Genomic DNA, 22,027 nt, shown 5'->3' with positions numbered 1-22,027 from the left:
CATTTTACTAGCCAAAACCATTTTAATGAAATGTACAATATTTTTTAATTTTGAATGAAAATGCACATATATTCACTTATGCTTTTTGTTTTTATAAAAAATACAAATGTTCTTACAGTTACATACATGACAGCAATATCTTATAGGCCCATCTTTAAAAGAATGGCCACTACATTTTATAATCAGCTAGCTTAATGTGGTAGCAAATATGAAGAAGTTGTTTGCCTTTACGGTTTAAATAGTTTTAAATATACTTTTAAATAGACAAAAATGCAAACACTGTCAGCTGAACAAATTTGCAACATAACACAGCTATATGCTAGGGAATCACTGCAGACAAAATGTGGACATTCATGCAAAAGCTTTCTAGAGTGTTCGCTTGGCAGACCCAACAAAGCAAATAAGGCATTCCAGTCTGATCACCAGCAAATAAAAAAAAAGAAGGAAAAAATGTATAACATGTTTTCCAGTAAGGTATCAAGTCATCAGTGTCCATGCTCAGTTCAGAAAGAGTGGAAAGTAAAGATACCATAGTCCATTTTGAGAAAAGAAAACATGGTCAATTAGGAGGTATTGTCTCACAAATGACGGTGCTTTAGTTGTGGTTGGAAAAGTGTCGTGTCTAAGAGTCATCATCGGTTTTTATGACATGGAAGAGGGTGACATTAAATATTACCTGGTGTCCGTTATTCCAGGCATACAGTGCTCTCTCTCTGGCGTTGTAGTCGAGCATGGAGATATGAAAGTACTGATTGTGGAAAGGAATGTCTATGTATTCGTAACTTGAAGTCTTTGTGGCGTAAGCGTAGTAAACCTTTGCACCTGACAGGTGAGAGTTTGTGATATAGAGCGTCCCACAGATCATGAACGATTCACCCGCATTCCTTTTGGAGTATTCGGTGTTCCAGGTCTTCAGCACCTGCAGGGTGTCGGGATCTATCTGGGAAATGACGACATTTCCAGCGTTTTGATTGGTCGCGTACACAACCCACATTCCCAGCTCGTCAGCCATGACATCGATGTCGGAGTATCCCCCCCATGTATACGGGTACATGTTGTGGAAGCCGGCGAACTCCAAAGCCCGCTGAGCCAGCACGCTGCCTGTCTCGAAGCTGTACTTGACAATAATGTTGCTCTGGTACTTGTTGTAGTAGAGCGATCCATTGTAGACCATGTGATTGGTTCCCTCCCATTTAAATGGGAGGCTGTAGGTTCGGGAAACCACCCCTGCTACAAAGTCGTCCATTGTCTTGTACTCACGCACAATCTTGCTGTTAGTGTAACTGTCCATATACCAAACCTACATCAGAGAAGATGAAGAGAATGGACGGTGAGAAACAGCCGACATCGAATGTGGCCATCAAAATACACTATTTCCAACCTTTTTTTTAAAATGATCATTTAAAAAAAACATTTTCTATTGCAGAAATGTAGATAGAAAATGTGCATCAAAAATTAGTGGAAATCAAACCCACTCCATGATAACATCCCATCGTCAGCTGTTGGGATATTCATACAACACAACCTAAATATATACTCGACACACTGCACAGACCCCAGAAAGCACTCCTGTGCTTTCATAACTCACCCTGTTGTTTCTGGTTGATGCTAGAGGATCAGTCATCCATGCCCCAAACCGGGTTCCAGATGTCTTTATTGTAACAGGTCCAGTGATTTTCATTAATTTCCCACATGCTGTTAATAAAGAAATGCAGCGATAAGATGTGCTGTGGTGGTTTTTGTCTCAAACTAGAATTCTCAAGCCAATTTCATGCCTGTGCCACCAGAGAGTGTGCCCTCTGTGCATACTAAGATAGCACTGGCAGCGAGCTGCTTTTTTTAAAACATGAATCATAATGGTGCAACTGCAGTTTGTGGTTTTAAGCAGCACAGCGTTCTCATGCCTAGCCCATATTGTTTCCTTTAATGCGGCACAAGATTATGTATATACAGACCTCTGATGTCTTATCATCACATCTTTAGTTACGAGCTGCTACATGTAATGTGTAACATTTGGTTTGAGCACAATAAGCAAAGAACATACAATATAGTAATTTAGTAATTAGTGATTGCTCTGGCTAAAGATGTCAAGTTCAATACCAGCTCTATTGTATATGTTACTTAAACTTTATTAAAATAGTCATATACATACGGGCACACATAATTTGACCTCGAATTTAACCCATCCTAGCATTTAGGAGCAACTTGGGCTTCAGTGTTTCCCTCAAAGACACTTTGACATGCGATCAGTAAGAGCCGGTGTTCGAACCGGCAACCTGGGGGTTAAAGGATGGCCCACTCTCGTTTTCTTTAAAAGAAGGCTTCCAGAAGGCTTCTTGAAAAGATTTTGGAACATCCGATTGTTTGAAGAGCTTAAGGCTGTCAATATGCCAAACACTTCACAAAAACACAACCTAATTGCTCATTTTCTTCAATGGCATTGGATCGAGGTGAAAACACATTAACATTAAACACATATTTCTTTGTGTGGGATGTAACACAGCAGAGAAAAGCATTCCAGCAACTAAAACTTGGCTTCACACAGTTATCTGCTGTACATCGGTGAAGTTTAATTATACTTCATAATTAAGAAAGTCAGGCTGGAGAGTTTTATTTTTCAGACATTTATCCTTTGGTTATTTTCTTCAGCAGCGGCAACAGACATACAGTATACAATGAGGACAAAAGCCTCTTATGACAGTGATGTTGTTTAATTTACGGAATCATGCAAACACTATTGGACTAATACTATTTACTCACCAAGGCCATTGCCAGCACTATCTCCAATAAGACAATATAAATCAGTGCACACTCATGAGCGCAGTGTTCACCACTTACTTAGTTTGCCCATACAGCTGCGGAGCCTGCTGTCCAGGCGCAGGACTCGCTGATAGAGCTCATCGTAATCAAAGGCCCCGATCTCCTCCTGGATGCCTGTCAGCACTGCTGAGAGGTTCCTGATCTCCTCCTTAAAGTGGGAAATAAGCGCAGCATCCATCTTGTACTGCTCCAGTACAGGGATCAAGGGCTTCAGCTCGTCCATCTTGTCCGTAAGCTCCTGCAGAAGTGACGGCAGCAGAAATGGAAAACAGAGAGAGGCGGTACACCGTGGATAGGTGTGATGGTGTGATGGTGTCAGGGACAAACACAACTACAGTTGTTTTGACAGAGGAGCAAGCCCATGCTTTAGTACATATGTATTTGTTATCAAAAGAATGTAACGGCATACCTACTGGGGAGACTGGACCACTGGTAACTGATTAGGAATTAAACACGTATTCCTTGTTGCTCCAGTGCTCTTTATATAATGTTAGCATATGTAGTCCCAAGAGACAATAAGTGAAGAGTGGTATTCATCAGGAGAAAACTGACCGTGTGCTGGATGAAGCAACTAATGGAACAAATTAGCTAACCATGATGAAATGAACTATTCATTCATTCATCCATGCATTTACCCTTTCAACTTGTGAGAAACCACAAATTTCCACCATGTATTTACACGGTGAAGTAAAAAGGATTTCTTTGCAGAGATGGCTTTATCTCTGCATTATTGCCACACTCGAGATATCCCTATTCCCGTACCAGCGGTGCAGTGCAATCCACGCAGGAAACAGCTTCTGAAACCACCGGAGATTGTAAGCACCTTCTGAATTAGAAAGCTTTTTTTGGTAGTGTATGTAGTTCTTTATTTTCCTGTACACACAAAAGGCCTGCACACTGACAAAGAAGTTATATAGGCTCCTCAGCGCTTATCCTGGCTATTCTCAACAACTAAGGGGGACTATTATCTGCACTGACACAAAGGATGAGGGGGCTGATAACACCCTCATCTCAGGGCAGTAACAATAGGGTAAAACAATTTGTAGTTTGAGGTGGATGTGTACATTCTATTTCTTGGCCAGGAGCAGTGACTTTCAGAAGTTGGCTTCAGACGGTGCAGGTCTAGTTTCCTACTTTCTGCTGAGCTAAACTGACCAGCTGCTAGCCGTAGTCTCATATTTAGTATCGATCCTCTCAAAAAGAAGTGTATTGGCATTTGCGAAATGCCATTACACTGTCACATGAAAACGTTAAATATAGAGAAACTAAATAGAAAAGATTGCTTGAACATTTGATTAAACCAGGCAGTGATTAAACGAGGGTGAAGAATACCTGGAAGTTTCTGGCTATGATGGATTTCCTGTCATCCTCAATCTGTCTGAACTTGGTCCTCAGGCCCTTCATCTGGTTTTCCATCTTCATGACATATTGGAAATCCCTCTGAGTGCGAAGGTTCAGCACCTCAATGGACTGAGACATGTTCTGCACCTAGAATAAAACAATGATAAATAATCATCCCAAACAGGGTTACTATTCACAAATCGACATTTAGCAATATAGTATGGCATGGTATGGTATAGTATGATATGGTATAGTATAGAATAGTATAAACTTGGCTAGTGAAGTGAGGATGACTTCCCTTTGCTCCTTTATTTTCGCCGCAACAAATTGAAAGACACTTTGATGGGTTTCCCTGGTGAGGCTGTGTGTGCCTGTGTGAGAGGCACATTTTTAAAAAGGCACAAACGCGGCAGCGTATCTGTGGTAAATGCACAAGATAAAACATGTTTTAAGATGAGTATTAGGCTCCTCAAAAGAACAATAAAGCCTGTCGAACTTTATCCCTTCGTAATTCCCATCTTTAACAGAAGAGTGTGTGCTTCTGTGTGCTCATGCTGCACTAGGGTGGTCTCCATCACCTTTTACATGCGCTTACCTTCTCCAGGAGCTGGCGGAGCTGTCTGCTCTTGGCATCTCTGGAGCACAGGCTCTGTTCTGGTGCCACCACTGTGCAGATGCAGCGCCCATCGGCATCCTGGGCCGAGCTGTACACCTGCCAGCCTTCCTTTGGCCCGATAGTCTGCAAGCACAAATACACACGCACGATATTTTAGATTATGTACTGCATATATTCTCATTGACTTCATATTTATGTGACACCTGTTCTCTTCGGAAAGCCGGTAACCTCAAGTAGCAACAAAGATATGGTGCTACATATGCATCCACTGGGAAAACACCTGTACAGACAATGTCAATGCTAAGAGTGGTGCACAGCCATGCGCCTCAGAAGATACAATAAGCATGACCAATGTCAACTTTTATCATATTTAATAATAATAAGTGGTTAACAAATTGGATGTTTTGTGTTGGATGCTTTTAAGCTGACAACTGATACACACTCTGCTATTTCATTGTGATCAAACACACAAATTAGTCCAAACCCCCAGACTAGTATATCAGGTATTACTTTACTGAGAATATCTCCTTATAATAACAATGCATCTGGATTACAGACAAAGCACATATAAATGACTAATTTTATTTGGCTAGTGGATGGTAGAGGAGTCAAGCCTTCCCTCAGGTCTGGATCATGGACAACATGTGTAGACATGTGACTGCCTCCTCTTTAAAATACCTGTAGTCTGTCTGCCCCTTCCTTAACTTGCAGATTTCTAAAGAACGGTGAAACATGTTACGTAGTATTAAATATTGTGTTGATATGTTGCCTGGTCTTCTGTCTGTTAGAAGGGGTTGACAAGAGCATGCGTCTTTGTAAACAAAGTCCACACAGATATTCATCATGTTTTATTGGTCGCAGCTGTGTGAGACAATACTACACAGTGGATGTGCCGTCATCAACCAAGACCTGTAACCCTACTGAGGACGACATGCTCCTTGGCCTTTGAAGTAATGCTAATGCTGCGTTATCGCTGTAATAATAATAATAATACATTTATTTATATAGCACCTTTAAAAACAGGGTTTACAAAGTGCTATACATAGAAGCAAGGTAAAAACATAACATCAATACAAGTAAACATTTCAGAAAATACATGAGGCAAAGGAGACAATGCCATATAGGCAATGAACACAATAGAGAAATAGAAAATTACAAATACAAAATAAAGCAGAACAGACAAACTAAAATAGGGGAACCAAAGAACTGCATAAAAGGACGACATCTTGGAGGTAATAAAAGGTGTACCAGTCCGGATTTGGGGAGTGGAGTCAGCAGGACGAGTAGAGGGTGGTGGGGGAGCTGTAACAGTTCCTAATTTCGTGCCACCATCTCTTGGGGACTGTTGTTGTGATGACGAGCTGCAGCGATGCGCTCGGCCGACCAGAGGGAGGGGATGGAAAGCGTGGAGCGATCAGGCCAGGAGCAAACAAACCCTCCGCGGGAGGCTCTGTGGATGCAACGGGGCTGACGAAGAAGTCAGAGCGCCCCGATGGCCGAGACGAACGGAGGAGCAGAGAAGCCGTTGAGCCCGAGGAGCTGCGAGGTGGAACACTGCAGAACCACGCCAGCCGAGGAGGATGCAATCGCCAACCACGGACCGGACCACGGGAGCACCAGGACCGCTGAGAGGCGACCAGCCCCAGAGCAACAGCATGGAGCAGGGAGTCGGCCGGCTCACCTGCAGCCGCTGGCCAGCAAGAGACCGTCGGTCAGCCAGCAAGAGACCGTCGGCCAGCCTGCAAGAGACTGTCGGCTAGCCAGCCAACGCCAGTTGTCCAGGATTGTCCAGGCGGCAGCGGTGAAGAGCATCCAGCAGGGAGTCGGCTGGCTCGTTGGCAGCCGCCGGCCAGCAAGAGACTGTCGGCTAGCCAGCCAACGCCAGTTGACCAGATCGCAGTGGTGGAGAGCAGGAGCCAACGGCAATCATAAAATAAAAAATAATCCAAGATTTGCAGAATAATTAAGTCAGAAGAATGGCTACACTGTTAAATAAAATTAAAAATGATTTAAATGAATGTTAAATTGTAAAAAAGGTAGAAAAAAAACAAATAAAAACAGTCCTAGACTTAGCGGCGTTAAGTTTCGCCAGCGTCCCCGTTGCCAGGACTACACCAGTAGTCCTGGCAACTGTAGGTAGTCTAGTAAGCTATTAGCCAAACATCCACAGAACACATTCTTACACTGTGTTTTACACCGTGTGTTTTTAGTTTTGAAAAATGCCCCAAAAAAGACACCCCCATCAATTTCTGTATATACAGAGTATAACGTGTGGAGGAACCCACAGTTTGACAGATCTGCTTTGCCTAATTACGGTTGCTACGCTATGATTGTACAATTACTGTTCAGGGGAGGGGTTTTAGTGTATGGTTAATCATCCTGTGTACAGTGCATTATTTTTCATAACTGCATGGGTTGGAGTACAATATTCATCACTCAAAAAAGTTTTGTTTATTAATGCGGTTCTGTCGACCATACAGTATCTTTCCCGTTACTATATGTCACAGCCACACCATTATGCTAAAACGGTGGGGTTGCGAAGAGAATATCTTGCCATTCAGAATCAAGTGTTCTCCATTTCTATTACACAGTGCACTTTGAAAACTTCAGACATACACTTTGAATGGCTTCAAGTACTTTTTTCTCAATTATTCATAGGAACTGTGTGCACTCTCTAGCAATGGAAAGATTCAGCTGACGCTTCAATCAAACAAAAACCGACAAACAAGCCTGTTAAATATTCATGTTCTTTGTCACCATGGACTTTGATGGTAAACCTCGACATCCACTATAACCCGAGTGACATAACTGAAGAAACGGAGGTAAGTTAGGAAGAAGTGGGGTTTACGAACAACTAGAATAGTTGAAGAAGTGGTTTTGAAGGAAAACATCAGCTGCAAAAAAAAAACAATGAAAGCAGGACAATGCTGACAAAGAACAAGAAAGAGGACTTGACTGTCAATTAGCTGGAAAGAGGTAGAGGAAGGAGAGTAGGTATGCAGGCACATCACGAAAAATATGTGCGAAGGCAGCCAGCATGATATGATGAGATGAGGTGAGGAATAAACACGGAGGGCGCCAACGTGTACTGAGGAGAAAATGAAGGAAAACAGAGCGAGAGAGAAGTAAAATACTTAGGAAAATAGATGGCATTGACAGAACAGTCCGTCTCACCGATGCTTACCTAAAAAAAAATCACTTAATAATTCATGACGGCGCAGACATAAAAGGGCGGTTCTATACAAGCACCGACTAGCAATAATTATTTAATTAGGCAAAGTTATTACTGTATCACACTCCAGGAGCAACGTATTTTACCTTGTCTAGTTTAATAACATTGTATTTTACCTTATGAAACTATGCTGTTGATGAGACAAAGACACATTTTTCAATATGGTCTATCTCTCGCTACATTAGATAGAAGAAGATCAGACCCCAAGGCTACAATGGTTTCACAGAGCTGGGCGCCAAAGTCGAGTCATTAATCATTCTCACAAAAGAGCGTACAACAGATCAAAGCCCTCCCCAGCCGCCCGGCTGAAGCGTCTCCCTCTCTGCACAAGCATGACACACACAAACACACACACACACACACACACACACACACACACACACACACACACACACACACACACACACACACACACACACACACACACACACACACACACACACACACACGCACACAAATGTTCTGCATATGTTCTGCACACACAGAAACAGGTTGCCAAGACACATTTTAGTTTCCTCTGTAGTTCACTTCTCGATCCCCTAGTCCTTCGTGGCCATGGTTAGACTAATGGCCGTGTTAAGGTCCCTGCAGATGTCATCATTACTTTTGAAAAGAAAGTTGCCAATTTGGATAATATTTTCTGTCAGTATTCAATATGTAACTCAGAAAACAACAGCCAGATGCAGTGGCAGCTGGTGGATTTTTTTTTTTGGTAGGGCCATCCAATCAATTTCAGAAAACATCCCAGTATGACTCAATGCAAAAAAGTATCAAACACGCATTTCTACTTTGTAGTTAAATATTTAACATTTATTTCAACACTGACATAATAAGGAAATCTTATTCATACAATTCAGTATATTAATATAATATATATATATATATATCATATAATAATATTCAGTATAATATGATATATAAATACCATATAATATAAATATACAATATAAATATCATAAATATATAATAATAAAATATAAATATTGTATAATATAAATCACACACATATATATATATAATAGAACATGTTTATATATTAAGATGGACCTATGAACCTTGTTGTTGTTTAAGTGTGCCTGTTTTTATCCTCATTGTGTTTCTTCACCTCCATCATGTGTCCGTCGTCCAGCTGGTAGCGACGTTCACTTTGCCCAATATGGCTGCTTGACGGAGTTATCCATGTGTGTCCTGGTGTTCTCATGTTTTCTTAATTTTTCCCACAAGAGTTTCATGTCCCTTACTCCCATAACTGTCCATGCTGGATCTGTCCCCGTTGATTTATAAAGCAAAATATGGCATTATCACGACAGCATCCAGCTAGCCAAACCTTCCTGGTGTACCGGTCTCTACAAAGTTTCATGTGCCCTTTCAGCCAGTCTGTTGTCTTCTTGTGAGGTTGATCTGGGCCAAGCTGTTCTACTTGTAGTTTCTCCGCCAAAGTTCTTCTCTCAAAAGGGTCTTGGAGGAGAGATTTTACCGGGTCGGGTCTTCTTGGAACAGAAGTGCTCGTGCTTCTGCTTGCGCTCGCCGTTGTCATGTCATTAAAAAAAGCGCCTGGCGAGAACGCGCAGCTTTTGGGCCAGACGACTTTGGCCCAAAGCTGAATCTATTTTAGGACGCTGATAGGCTAAATTTTACATCACTCATTTATATCTTTATTCAGTAATAGGCTAAACTGCTTCTTAGACCCGTCTCTTCTGGTCCAAAATGATTCGGGCCCAGTGCAGCTGAGACATGCAGAAAGGCGGAGAGGACGTGCAGGAAGTTCAGGAAAAGCATATATCTTACGCAGATATCCTATTTTACAAATAATACTGGGTACATTCCATATTTCCAAAACACAAATATTGACGATTTGTATAATTTATATATATTATTAATATTATTATTATATATATTTTTTTTTTGTGTGGCTCAAGGTGGCCCTGTGGCCCTCTATTGGCCAGCCGCCACTGGCCAGATGTATGACTCCTCCATGATTGATCAAAAAAGGGATCCTGTGCTGCTCTGGCCACTAGCCCAATCAGCACGGAGATGCATTAATGCGTTCTATAACTCATACCAGATGTATTACATCAATCAAGAGATTCAATTCATAGACGAGGCTGTGAACTAATATTCTCACTTTCTGGTGGTTTTAGAAGTTTCTTCTTTGAGAAGTTACACATAATAAGGTGTTTCATTGCAGCCAGCCAGGGTTCCCGCCAGTAAGTCTCCCAAACATTGGGGAATACAATGCATTTATTTATATATATATATATATATATATATATATATATATATATATATATATATATATATATATATATATATATTATTTTTTTTAACTCAAATTATACAAGTAGCTAACTTCTTTAAGGATTCAGTAGGTTATGTGTGTAGCGTAACGTTAGCGAGTGTGTGATTGAGAGGCGTAGACAACAGGAGATAGAAATGGTTAGCAGTAGGAGCGATTTACTACGAACCATCATTTCGCCCAATTGTTTGTTATGGCATCCACCCAACATCCAACAGGGTTATCTGATATTGACCTGTTATTTGAAAAAACGAACTCTATCTCCCAATGATTGAATACAACTTACTGACTAATAGATTTTAAGATAATGAATGATCATGACTTTATTATTGTTATTGCTGCACACAAGGTCAGTCTCACTTCTAGTCCCACCTATTAATGAATGCTGTTTTTTTATGAGATGATCTGATGCAACTGTGAATCAGTCCTAAACCATTTCAAGCCTCAGTGAAGCCAAGAGGGACATTTATAGTACAGTGTATCTGTCACCTGGCCAACAGGGAATAACCAGGTGAAAGGAAATTAATTGTTGTGAAGGAATGTATGAGTTGTGCATGGTCCATGGTCATGGTTTAACCTCAGAGTCCTTCCTTCTTGGAGTGCAATATGTGAAGAGGCTCTGCATGTCTGGACGCTAAGATAAGATAGTCCTCTTGGATGTTCCCGAGTCCTATTGGTAAAAATCTGAACCACGGTTGACACAACATTGTGTTACCTCTCCATGGTGGTTTGATTATACAGCTATCTATATGACACAGGATGTAAAAGGCTGAGCAAATGTAATGTAATTGTAAGATTTTGATATGACTATGCATGCTGTACCAAGATCTTCTCCGGCCAGATTTGTGTTGTAATAGACTTATATACTCAAGTAAGGACAACTGGGGTTCATCGAGTTATTCTTTTAACCGTTAGAGACGACTGCCTTAGAGCACGAACAGGCCACAGGTTTATTGTTTTGTGCTGTGTGACTGACGGGTTTATTGGAGGACTAGTTTACTGTAAGTGCATGACTGAGCCTAATATTGCGAAAAAGGCTGCCAGTTATATGAGGTGCTTTTTTTCCAACCTATGTATATAATAGTAGCATGTATTGGCCAGTGTAATCCTGTAATACTATATTTGCTGAAGCTAATTATAAGAGAAAGCTTTGTCAGCCAGTCACTAGCAGCAGTGTCAGTCTATTTGTCGTTTCACCACTTTGGTGCACACTAAAATCGTTCAGCAACTTTTGCATCAATAGTCATGGTCCCCAGATGATGAATCCCCAATTACGTTGGTGATCACACATCTTATCATGTAACAGCACCACAGGTTAAAGCTCTTACACCTCTGCATTTTCTCGATGGTCATGCTTACCTGACGGTGTATCTTCATGACTTTGAACAACCCTGACTTTCCCTCTGGAGTCACCACGAGTCTGACATTTGTGGTTTGAAAAGAAATGTCTCATCAACTATTGGATGGATTGCAAAGACATTTTGTACAGACATTATGCTCCTCTCAGGATGAATTGTAATAACGTTTGTGATCTCTTAAACTTTCGTTTAGTGTCATCATCAGGTATATATATATATATATATATTAAATTAATAATGATTCTTATGAACAGCTAGCAGCCTGTACTCCAAAGGCCTTTCCTTTACTCTGGTGACTCTTTACAGCCATCTGTAGACAGCAGGTATCTCTTCCATCTGCATTCTCCAATTTTAGTGCAAACCTTCCAATCCCAATTATGCGCAGCAGATCCATAGGATCATTTACACGCACACACACACATCACCAGTCTGTTGCAAAATAACCACAGAAACATCTGTTCGTATGTGTACATCAAACAAATCATTTTGATTCGTAATTTTACAGTTTGTACTGCAGAGTTAAGAGTACGCACATTTCAACCAATTAAAAACATCTCTGTGCAGCCAACCCACTGAGGACATCCCTTACCGCCAGTCATTCCCTGTGTCTCCATCCAAACCACCGGGTAACCAGGGCAACTCTGCATACGTCATTTCCTATTTAATGAGCCTGGCCAAAATGTTGCCTGCAGCTCTGCATTCTCATTTGGTAGATGTGTGGCTGTGATAGGCTCCACAATAACATGGAGATTATTTGTGATACATTTCATATTATAATTCCAAGAAACAAAAGATCATTATTTGCAAAAAAGCTATTTATTTGTAGCTTATTACCATGATCAGGAGATTAGGCATGCAGGCAACATTCAAAGATTGTCAGCAAGTATTTGCTGTTCTGACAATTAGGTATTTAATGTATTAAATACGATTGGTAGAGTTGCCTGTTACAACTTTATAGTTGGACTTCCTCATTGCCGGTAAGTACATTTATTGAAGATGTTAGATTAAAATTATTGATTTATGTACATTACTTATTATAGTATTGGTTTAGTCTTGGAATTAAACAGTTTGAGTGATGAACCTAATTTATTGTCATTTGTTAAGAAATGAGCAGTCACCGCTGTTGTTATTTTCATCTGTGCAACTTTGTTTGCTCACAGCTGAGATGCTGTACAAAAGTGGACTTGCAAAGTCAACAGCACCCACAAAGCATGAACAGGAATATTAATGAATTTCTCCCTGTGGAAGATATATTTCATGCTCTTCCCAGCAGACAGGTATCGTGCCAATTACACACATAATTGAATCCCTGTTGCTGTTTGTTATTCTGTCATCAACATCAGTTTTACTTTGCCTACTCCACACACTTAATATTTTCTCAGTCCTCATCAACCTTTTGTGTGATTGAGGAAAACCCAGAGGGGGTTGATGAGGGAGCGAGAGTGAATGGATAAGTGAATATGGGTAGTGAAGGATGTCAGGGAGACTTAGCTGCTGGCATCAGATCCGAATCACTTGTTTTGCCCTCACCCGTTACTGCGAGCAGTTTATGTACAACGACAGCCTTGAAAACACTGATGAAAGAGGAGGAATATGAGGTTGGGTTGCTTCCTGCTTCACCTTTCCATGCACATTATTAGTTCAAAGTGAACAATCTTTGGATCGTCTTTCTCATTTGCATAGCATTCGTTGTCATTGCATGTGTGCATGCATTTTATTTATTTATTTCTAACAATTTTAGATAAATAAGTTCGGTACATTCTGAGGATAATCCAAGTGACTTGCTATGTATACTCAAGCATTTTTCTACACTTGAGTAACATTTCTATAAACACATCTAACTTGATAAAATATATTTTTGCTGCAAAACTAGCTGTACTCTAGCAGATGAACTATTCTGTTTGGTGCTAAGTGAATCCGTTTTCACTGCCAAGAGTCCATTTCCTGTGTAGATGACTGTCTGCACCGTAAACGGATCTCCACCCTGCTCAGCATAGCCTTGGTCTCTTAAACACATTCCTTTGGCCGGTCTCATGATTGCTGATTCCATTTGCTCTACTATATGGGTCGGGCAATGGGAGGAACTCCCCAGTGGGATACCACAGGTGAGGTGAGAGGCAGCAGTGGCAGAAATCAATGTGTTATAAACACAGTCTAGATAAACAGCTTGAGAGGTATCCAAATATCCAAGCATCAGCTGGAGCTCCATAGAGGCAACAAAAGGACACACCTAGTGTAATTCAAGTAACCGTTATTATTCTTTTGCCACTAGAGTGTAACATATGGCAGTGCAAGCTTACTCTCAGCTGGCCATTCCTCAAAGTGGCACCTTCCTCCCCACAGCTGTCTGACAAACAGGTGGATGGAGCTATAAGGTGATCGACTGGAAAGATCTCATATAAGTCATGCATGCCTTTACTCTTATCTATATCTTGTGCATTACATTGCAGAACATCAGAACTGTCCATTCAGTCTTGCTTAGATGACCTGTTTAGGGCTGTAAAGCAGTTACCAGACAAGATAAACAAACGTGTTGGGAATTAGTCCTGCATCTACTTTGCTGTGCATCCACCTGCTTTTAACTCGGCAGGTTAGAATAAGTAATTGTGTATAACATTTTTAAAAAAAAGCCCTATTAATACATAGAGTCAAGTTCATGTGTCAGTGATGCCAATAAAGCTAAATCTGATATCACAGTGAGGCTTCCGTCCCGCCTGCCACAAGACAGAACTAAACAGATGCTATCTATCCAGTCATCTATCAACCTGTCCAAACAAAAAGCCGCCAGGGTATTGGAGGCAAGTGAAGTGGAATGCGCATGTCAGCTCTGTAACTGATGATCATACTGCTTAAATGAGTTAACATTTTAGCTCTAATGGCAGGGGGAAAATGCAACTCGCATGTGCACCCAGCTCTGTAACCAGACTGATGCCGACGTCTAAGACAGCTGTGACAAATAGTAACACCATTAAACACAGGCCACAGCAATCCTGGCCACCATGAACCGGAGACCGTAAAAAGTTCCCGTAAGATACTGACAAAGAGCTGATGCATACTGTGGAGGGAAAGAGGGAGGGGTAATAGACACAGCGAAAAAGGAAATGCCATCTCTTCTCTCAAATGTGACTGTGATGAAAGGCGTGCAGGGAGATTAATTTCCTCGAGGCGTTCCACCTTCTTGCCCATTTTGACCCCAGCGAAGAGAAGATTGAATAGATAATTCTGCCCACGACAGTCTCTGAGTGAGCTATACAGCATTACCTCGTTCGAACCCCTGTGCTTCTGCTCTAGGGCGCGCTTCAGTGAGTCGGCATGTCAGTCAGGAGCACTACGGAGGATGATAATGAAACAGTCATCAAACGTTATTGGTGGAGTAAAGCCAGTGGACTTTATCGGGCCATACTGAACGCTACATGCATACACAAGCAGAATACTAAGCAGCTGGGACGTTGCTCTGACGTACATCTTATTCTCAAGATGCGGAAATGAAGTCGGGTTGAAGATGTTTTGCAATCATGATGGATAGTAGAGGGGGTAAATCAGTGTTACCAACATTCAAACATAGGATTAGTCAAATAAGTATGGTGTATTTGATACAATTTTAAGCACCCTCATCTTGAGCATTACTCTCTTGGGATACGTTTCACCGAAGGAGGCCCTGTAATTGAGATTTTTACTTATTAGGTTGGTAAATCTCGTGGAGTACTGGTTTAAGAACCCTACTTTAATTGAAGCCCAAATCAAATCTATGTCATCAACATGCACGTGTCTCAGCAGCTTTTCGGGGCAAGTGTTTGTAAAGTAAGAGTATGCTCATTATTATTGCGTATGAAACTCTCAACAGTTTTTTTAAACCCTGGAAAAGGACAATCCTGCCATATTAATGTCACAGAATCCGCAGCCTGTTTGAGAAAAAAAGATCGAGGCAAAGTTTGTTAACTTGATTATTTCTTCTAACCTTTCCATTTTCTCCTTCTAATTATGCTCCGCAGTATGGAGTATGGAGGAATGTTGAAACTGCACCAACAGACTCTCAATTTCGGCCTCCACTCTGACGTAGAAGCAGAAGAGTGTGAGGAAAATAAGATTCATTTTGGATGTATGTGTTCACACTGGTTTGGTATCAGCGGTGCAATGAGCAATGGTTGCAATTATAGGATCTACTAGGATAAAACAGTCAGAGGAATGCTTTAAACTCTTAGATACCATTTTATTAGTATGTGCAGTGCATTCCTTTGAAGTTATATGGCAATGTATATGCTGTAATTACTTAAACTTAAATCCTATACTTTACTTCAGTTCATGATTTTATGTTTCTTAGAATGCCTTTCAGCAACTTTAAGAGTGCCTTGTTGCTTCAAATGTGAGCAGGTTAAATGTACATGTACATTTTACAGTAGCTAGCTGGCTAACTAGTTTGTAAACTCTTTCAAGTCGCATGAGGCTGCCCTGGCTGAGTGGTGAACAGGTGTGCACAATTGTGAGACAAGGAAGAAGTGCTTCTTTGACTTTGAACAGACACCAAAACCGGATGCTTACAATTAACATTTAAGGCTGGTATGGACCTCATTGTACAGAAGCTGCACTGGAAATCTACAATTGTCCGTTCATGCCTCCCCCGAACAGTGATTATCCAAATGTTGTCAAGCTTTGGGTTTCTCCACATGTTGAAGCTGTGGGCAATACGTGACTTCTTAAAAGTGTGGAGGGTGGCCTTTCAAAAAAAATAAATATATATAGGCGCAAAGATGTCAGGAATGAATAAGACAGTGTGCTTATCTCATCTAACACAGCTATTGTTCGAATGCATGGCTTACGATGTTAATGCCTTCATAGCGGAGACTTCTATTCTATTCTACTCTACTGACTTCTAATGCACACATCATGTCAGCTAGTGTGTCAGCTAAGCGGCCACGGCTTAACTAGCTGCACAATGCAATACTAAAAGAAAGATGATGTTATTTCAATATCTTCTATGAGGATCACCAACTGCTGATGATGCTGACTTTTTGCCAGGTACATGCAGTTTTAGCATCAATTGTTTTATATCATGTATATAACCATCAAATTAATTATGCCTTTTACAAGATTCTCGTTTTAAAGCGAGTGAGCTAAAGCTGATCAGATCTGAAGTTGTCACTTCAGCTGTGAACGAGAATCAAGTAACAATTGTTCCAAAATGGACATTTTCTTTTTCTGGAGTGGTAAATCTGCCCCAGTTATTAGTGTATATAGCATATAAACTGTGAGAATGAAAAGTTTAGCAATTGGACTATAAGAAAAAGGAAACTTTAAATACACAATAGACACATTGTCATTATTCTTGTGGTATACTTTAAGTTTTAGGTAACCTAAATTCAACTCAAACTCAACTTTGCTCTAGTAATTCATGATCAGCCAAGATCTGCCTCTCTGTTTAAAGCTACCTAATAAGTTATATAACATTTTATCTTTGCTAGTAAGAAATTAACATGCAAGCCCATAATCATCTCGCTGGTTGAATGAGTCCAGTATAAATTTATTGAGACCACAAATGTCTTCCACTCCTCTAAAGTCCAGCCTTTCAGCTCTCATCCAGCGACATGCACGTGATGTGGGCTCCGCTCGCGCTGTAATTACTGTAATCACGAGGGCAACAGAGGGAGAGGGTCGTAACTATGCCTCCGGCAGATTTAACATCATGTCTCAACTCTTGTAATTATGGCTCAGACTATTATTAACGGAGATGCATTCACCCAGAGAAGTGAAAAAAAGCTAAAAACAGGGGAAAGTCACTTTAAAGACTCATAATCATCATGTATAAAAAGACAGCGATTTAGGCACTTCCTAATGACACACATTAGTTTAATCTCTGTTGATGTATCTCCTTTTAGATAAAATAGTGTGGACCGCAAGCCAGAAACAGAGAACTGACGTACCAGGGCTTATTGGTCACTGTCAGTACTTGGACATCTTATTACTAATCAACAGGATGAATTCACTTGCCTGAGAAACATAAGCTCAATTGAATTATTCATAACATTTTCCTTCCTAACAACTGACACATCCTATAGCACGCATTAAAAGAAAGTGACAGGCAACCTCACACAGACCCGTCGACCATCCATCTCTCCAAGACCAAGCTGAACGCGACGTATATTTACCCTGCTGCTGGTATAAACATTTCACATCCATCATCAGTGGACTTTCTTTATTTCCAGTCCATCAGCTCTAACTACCCTCGCCCTGCTTCAAACATGAAACATGCAGCGTCACAACTAATGACTTTGCTGGCAGTCTTGTGGGCCGGCTGTTTGCTTTGTTTGTGTCCACACATATATATTTAGAGGGTGTCGTCTTTAATTTGGCCCCCGGTGGAAACGGTGATGTGAAATATGAATATGTGTGTAGGTTTGTGCCTACAGCATCACTCATCTTTTAATATGGCGCATCTGTGGGGGACAAATTCTCCTTACCGAGCCCGAGTGCATCAGCCACAGAATTACTAACGCAAGCTGGAAACGAGTCTCAAATAAACCAGAACCAGCATCAGCTCCTGGCAGGCGACACATTCAGCTCGACAACAGGCGACCATTTCACAGACCATTTTCCTATGATTAAAGATCAACAGGACGTCATATTGATGAGAGGACTAAATATTCTCCTCCCCAAACGTTGCAGCTGTGATCACATTTTAGGTCATATTTTCATCTCACATGAAACATTTCAACAGAAGCTGAGGCTGAAAACTGTTATGTGGTAAAGTGCTTCATGTCACCTACTCACAGTGGCTAACACAAAGGGCAAGAGCCAAGACAAAGCTCTATCCCACTGGAGTTGGAACGTAATGAGTCACTGTTACTCCAGTTATGTTCAACGCGGCCATGCGCATCATTCGTTTATTTATCCACCAAACATATTGGGGAGAATTTTCTCTGGACCTGTTTGCTGTTACTAACCGGCTGTTACTTCATATCCCATGGAACAACATGGCACCGATACTGTAAGCACAAAAGGACTGCCGATACAGGACCGGGCAGGTTTAGCATAGCAATACATTAAGCCCCTCTACAGTATCTATCGCTTCATTTCATCTTCAACAAAAAATTTAAAAAAACACATTCAATTGCAAATGTCAAGTAATGACTGCTGGTGTAACTGCATTTTAAATGTACTACAATGGGCGCACTGGAGATACTGTCATCATGTGATACTGGAGCTATTGGAATAATGTAAGTACTGTGATACTGGAGGTACGAAGGCATTACCAGGTCAGTTATAATGAAAGACGATGTTGAAGATACACTGGATTCTACCTTTTTTTTATTACCATTAGCTGTGACGATTAAGGAAAGATAGGTCTCGTGAATTGTAAGTGGGCAGTTGAATTCTGGCAGCGGTCTGACGTCAGACTCCTCGAGTCTATTAAGTCTCTCTCTCTCGCTCTCTCTCTCCCCCCCAATCGATATGTCCTCCAGGTGCAGGATATAATGTGTAATCATAAAATACAAATTCCAGTCATCATTTTGATCATGATGAGAGTAACACAATGCCGTTAGCAGTCACTGTGTAATTACCCGTCTGGCACAGACCATGAGGGAAAACCAAACTACGCAAATATTTCATTTTCTCACAAAGGCTCCTTTGGGATCCATCGTGTACATTGCAGAGGTAATATCCACGCCACAGCAAAGGGGTTTGCATACCATTGGGCCCAACTTTAGAAGGTATATCCAGAATAGATTTGTGTTTTATCAGGTTATTTTAGGGTTGCTAAATGGGGGGGGGGGGAAGAGGCATGAACTTACATACCAAGAGGGAGAGGCTGCCACCCCTTACTCTAATGAACAAAGCCTTCTGTACAACGTCTCACAGCCTGTGAGTGACAGCTTAATAATTTCTAGCTTAGCGTATTACTATAAAAGCTTTGCCTTTCCAGATCTTTTGACACACTGAAGCAGAAAGGGCCGTGCTAGCAATTTGCATGCAGGTCTTGCACCAGTAATATCACTCATTCCTCAATGGCAGCGGTGTATTCATTGATTTAATCAAAACCGATGAAAGATAGAAACTGAACTAAATGATAGCCATCAGAGGTAACCAGGGTTAACACTGCAGAACTGTATTTCAAAAAATGTAGAGAGGATGTCAGCAGATATCCAGAGCTCTCTTTTAACACAATAACAAAAACCTGTGGACCAGGGATGCACATGGCTGCAAACATTATTCTCATTTCTGGTTAATGTATCCATTGCACTTTCACTGAATTGCTTAACCTATAAAGTGTTAGAAATAACCAAACCGACGGCATCAAATTGCTTTTTCTGTAAGGCCAACAGTTAAAAAAAAAAAAGGTATTGGAAATCATATGAAACTGTAAAAGCAGTGAGACCTCACATATGAACAGCTGAAAAGGAGACATTTGCTATGTTTTACTTGATAACAATAAACTGACACATGTATTTATCACCTATAATTGTTTAGGGACTAGGAATGGACCAAGGATCTCCCCACGTCATGTATAAAGCAGTATCTGGCATTGGGTGCACATTCGTCTGCACTCTGCTTAAAAAGGTTCAGGCAACTGCATATGAAATGATGGATAATGTTTTCTATCCCATCCCGTGGGTTGCTGCATAGCCAGAGAGCTCGTGTGGTGAAGTTTCAGCACCATCGACTGGACAGCTCCACACCCTCATCGTCAGAAGACCCAGAGCAACGTATTGATTTCTCCATTAATCATAAGGGACTTTGATAGGAGTTGTCCTTAAGTCACAGTTATTCCAGCTTCGTACAAATCCCTGCCCATGTAATTCCCTCACATGTACTTTATGCGATTTGCACAACGATAAACACAATTCGGACAGAAACAGGAACATAGTAATAAATTAAGACAGGAGAGAGACTGTCCTTGGTGAGGAGGGCGAGGTTATTCCTCTGAGTCTTAAGCATCACCATGTGCTAACAACAATCAATAGCCTTTGCTTAAATGATTGTGTCGCCCAAAGCACTTGCTCTCACAATCGCACACATTTATCTTAGAAATAAAAGATGATCCACAAGTGGGCAAGATGGCTGCATAAGAGGCTGGAAGTGATTAGTCACAAAGGTAGTGTGTTTCAGCACACGTAAGATGCCTATATTGCATGCAGTACTTTCCATGTTTTCTTCGAAATAAATTTAATAAAAAGCGGCATTAAAATATGTTGTTGCAAATCGGAAAAATAAATACATATCTCCGACATAACCGCATTTAAATCCCTTCCTGGATGAATAGGGTATATTTGTAAAATCCGTCATACACATGATCCACTAACTATAGCACTGCATTCTCGAAAGTTTTAGAATTGATTCATATTGTTTCCACCCACCTTATGTGGAGGAGCGTGGCAGGCATAATAATTAGCCTACTCATATTAAAAAAAAAAAAATCCTTATTATCGTGAAAATAAGTGCAGCCAGGTGAATTACACCCACACCGAAGTGCAGCGCATGCTGTGGATCCGTGGTGCTCCCTTCAGTCTTCTCTAACCATGTGTATATTACTGGTGGTAAAAGAAGCACTATCAAATGGTGGGACTTTGGAGTGAAGTTTGGCATGACAGCCTCCATAAAACAAACTGACACGTATCGGGGCGATGGTTAGCCCACATAGAGCAGAGGCTTCCGGCGGTGTCCTCAAACCCGAGGGACACACAGCCGTTAATAGTGGCCAATGATCACAGCAACGCTCTGATATGAGTGGCAGCAAGCGGTTAGAACATCATGTGAAAGAAGAAACTCACCAGAGAGGGATATAATCCGAAGACCGTGAGGGAGAGGACGGGGTACAGGACGCTCAACAGGACCCGCATGGTGACGGGCTCCGGGCAGCCACTTTGCTCCTTTAACATAAAAGCTTCTCTCGTGCTCCTCAGCGCGGTCTCTACTGGAGTCCAACCCCGGGCAGAGCGCTCCGACGGCGGCGGCGGCACTGAGTCCTCCCGGTCACCGGCATCACACCCCTCCGCTCCTCGGATACACGGTGCTCCGTCTGAGAGTAGAGAAAAAAAGTTTTGCGCGAGGGGGAAATATTCAAATATTGTACTTCCAGCAGACTGCAGGGGAGGCGCACTAAGGGTGGATGTGACATCACTAGATGGGTTTACCTATCTACCTACCCATCTATAGTGTCTATCTATCTCTCTATCTCTCTATCTCTCTATCTATCTATCTATCTATCTATCTATCTATCTATCTATCTATCTATCTATCTATCTATCTATCTATCTATCTACCCATCTATAGTGTCTTTCTATAGTGTCTATCATTTTATCTATCTATCATTTTATCTATCTATCTATCTATCTATCTATCTATCTATCTATCTATCTATCTATCTATCT

At 41.2% G+C, this 22,027-nt stretch overlaps 1 protein-coding gene across 2 annotated transcripts; it reads right to left on the bottom strand.

Annotated features, from left to right (window-relative positions):
* Positions 1-6: 6 nt before the first annotated feature.
* LOC117749559 (noelin-3-like) lies at positions 7-21,677 on the bottom strand. 2 transcript variants are annotated; one of them, XM_034560183.1, is made up of 6 exons: positions 21,428-21,677; positions 4,757-4,900; positions 4,153-4,532; positions 2,839-3,058; positions 1,589-1,695; positions 7-1,300 (listed from the first exon to the last, which is right to left on the bottom strand). In XM_034560183.1, the coding sequence occupies exons 3-6, from the start codon at positions 4,297-4,299 to the stop codon at positions 623-625; spliced, it is 1,152 nt and encodes a 383-aa protein (XP_034416074.1). In that variant the 5' UTR covers positions 4,300-4,532; positions 4,757-4,900; positions 21,428-21,677; the 3' UTR covers positions 7-622. The 2 variants fall into 2 exon arrangements, with proteins under 2 accessions (XP_034416074.1, XP_034416075.1); XM_034560184.1 differs by having other exon boundaries at positions 116-1,300; positions 4,153-4,308; positions 21,428-21,656.
* Positions 21,678-22,027: the final 350 nt, after the last annotated feature.

This window comes from Cyclopterus lumpus, chromosome 20 (genome assembly GCF_009769545.1).
Source record: "Cyclopterus lumpus isolate fCycLum1 chromosome 20, fCycLum1.pri, whole genome shotgun sequence".
Taxonomy (NCBI): domain Eukaryota; kingdom Metazoa; phylum Chordata; class Actinopteri; order Perciformes; family Cyclopteridae; genus Cyclopterus; species Cyclopterus lumpus.
The sequence above is the reverse complement of the archived record's forward strand: the minus strand, read 5'-3'. Positions and strand labels throughout refer to the sequence as shown.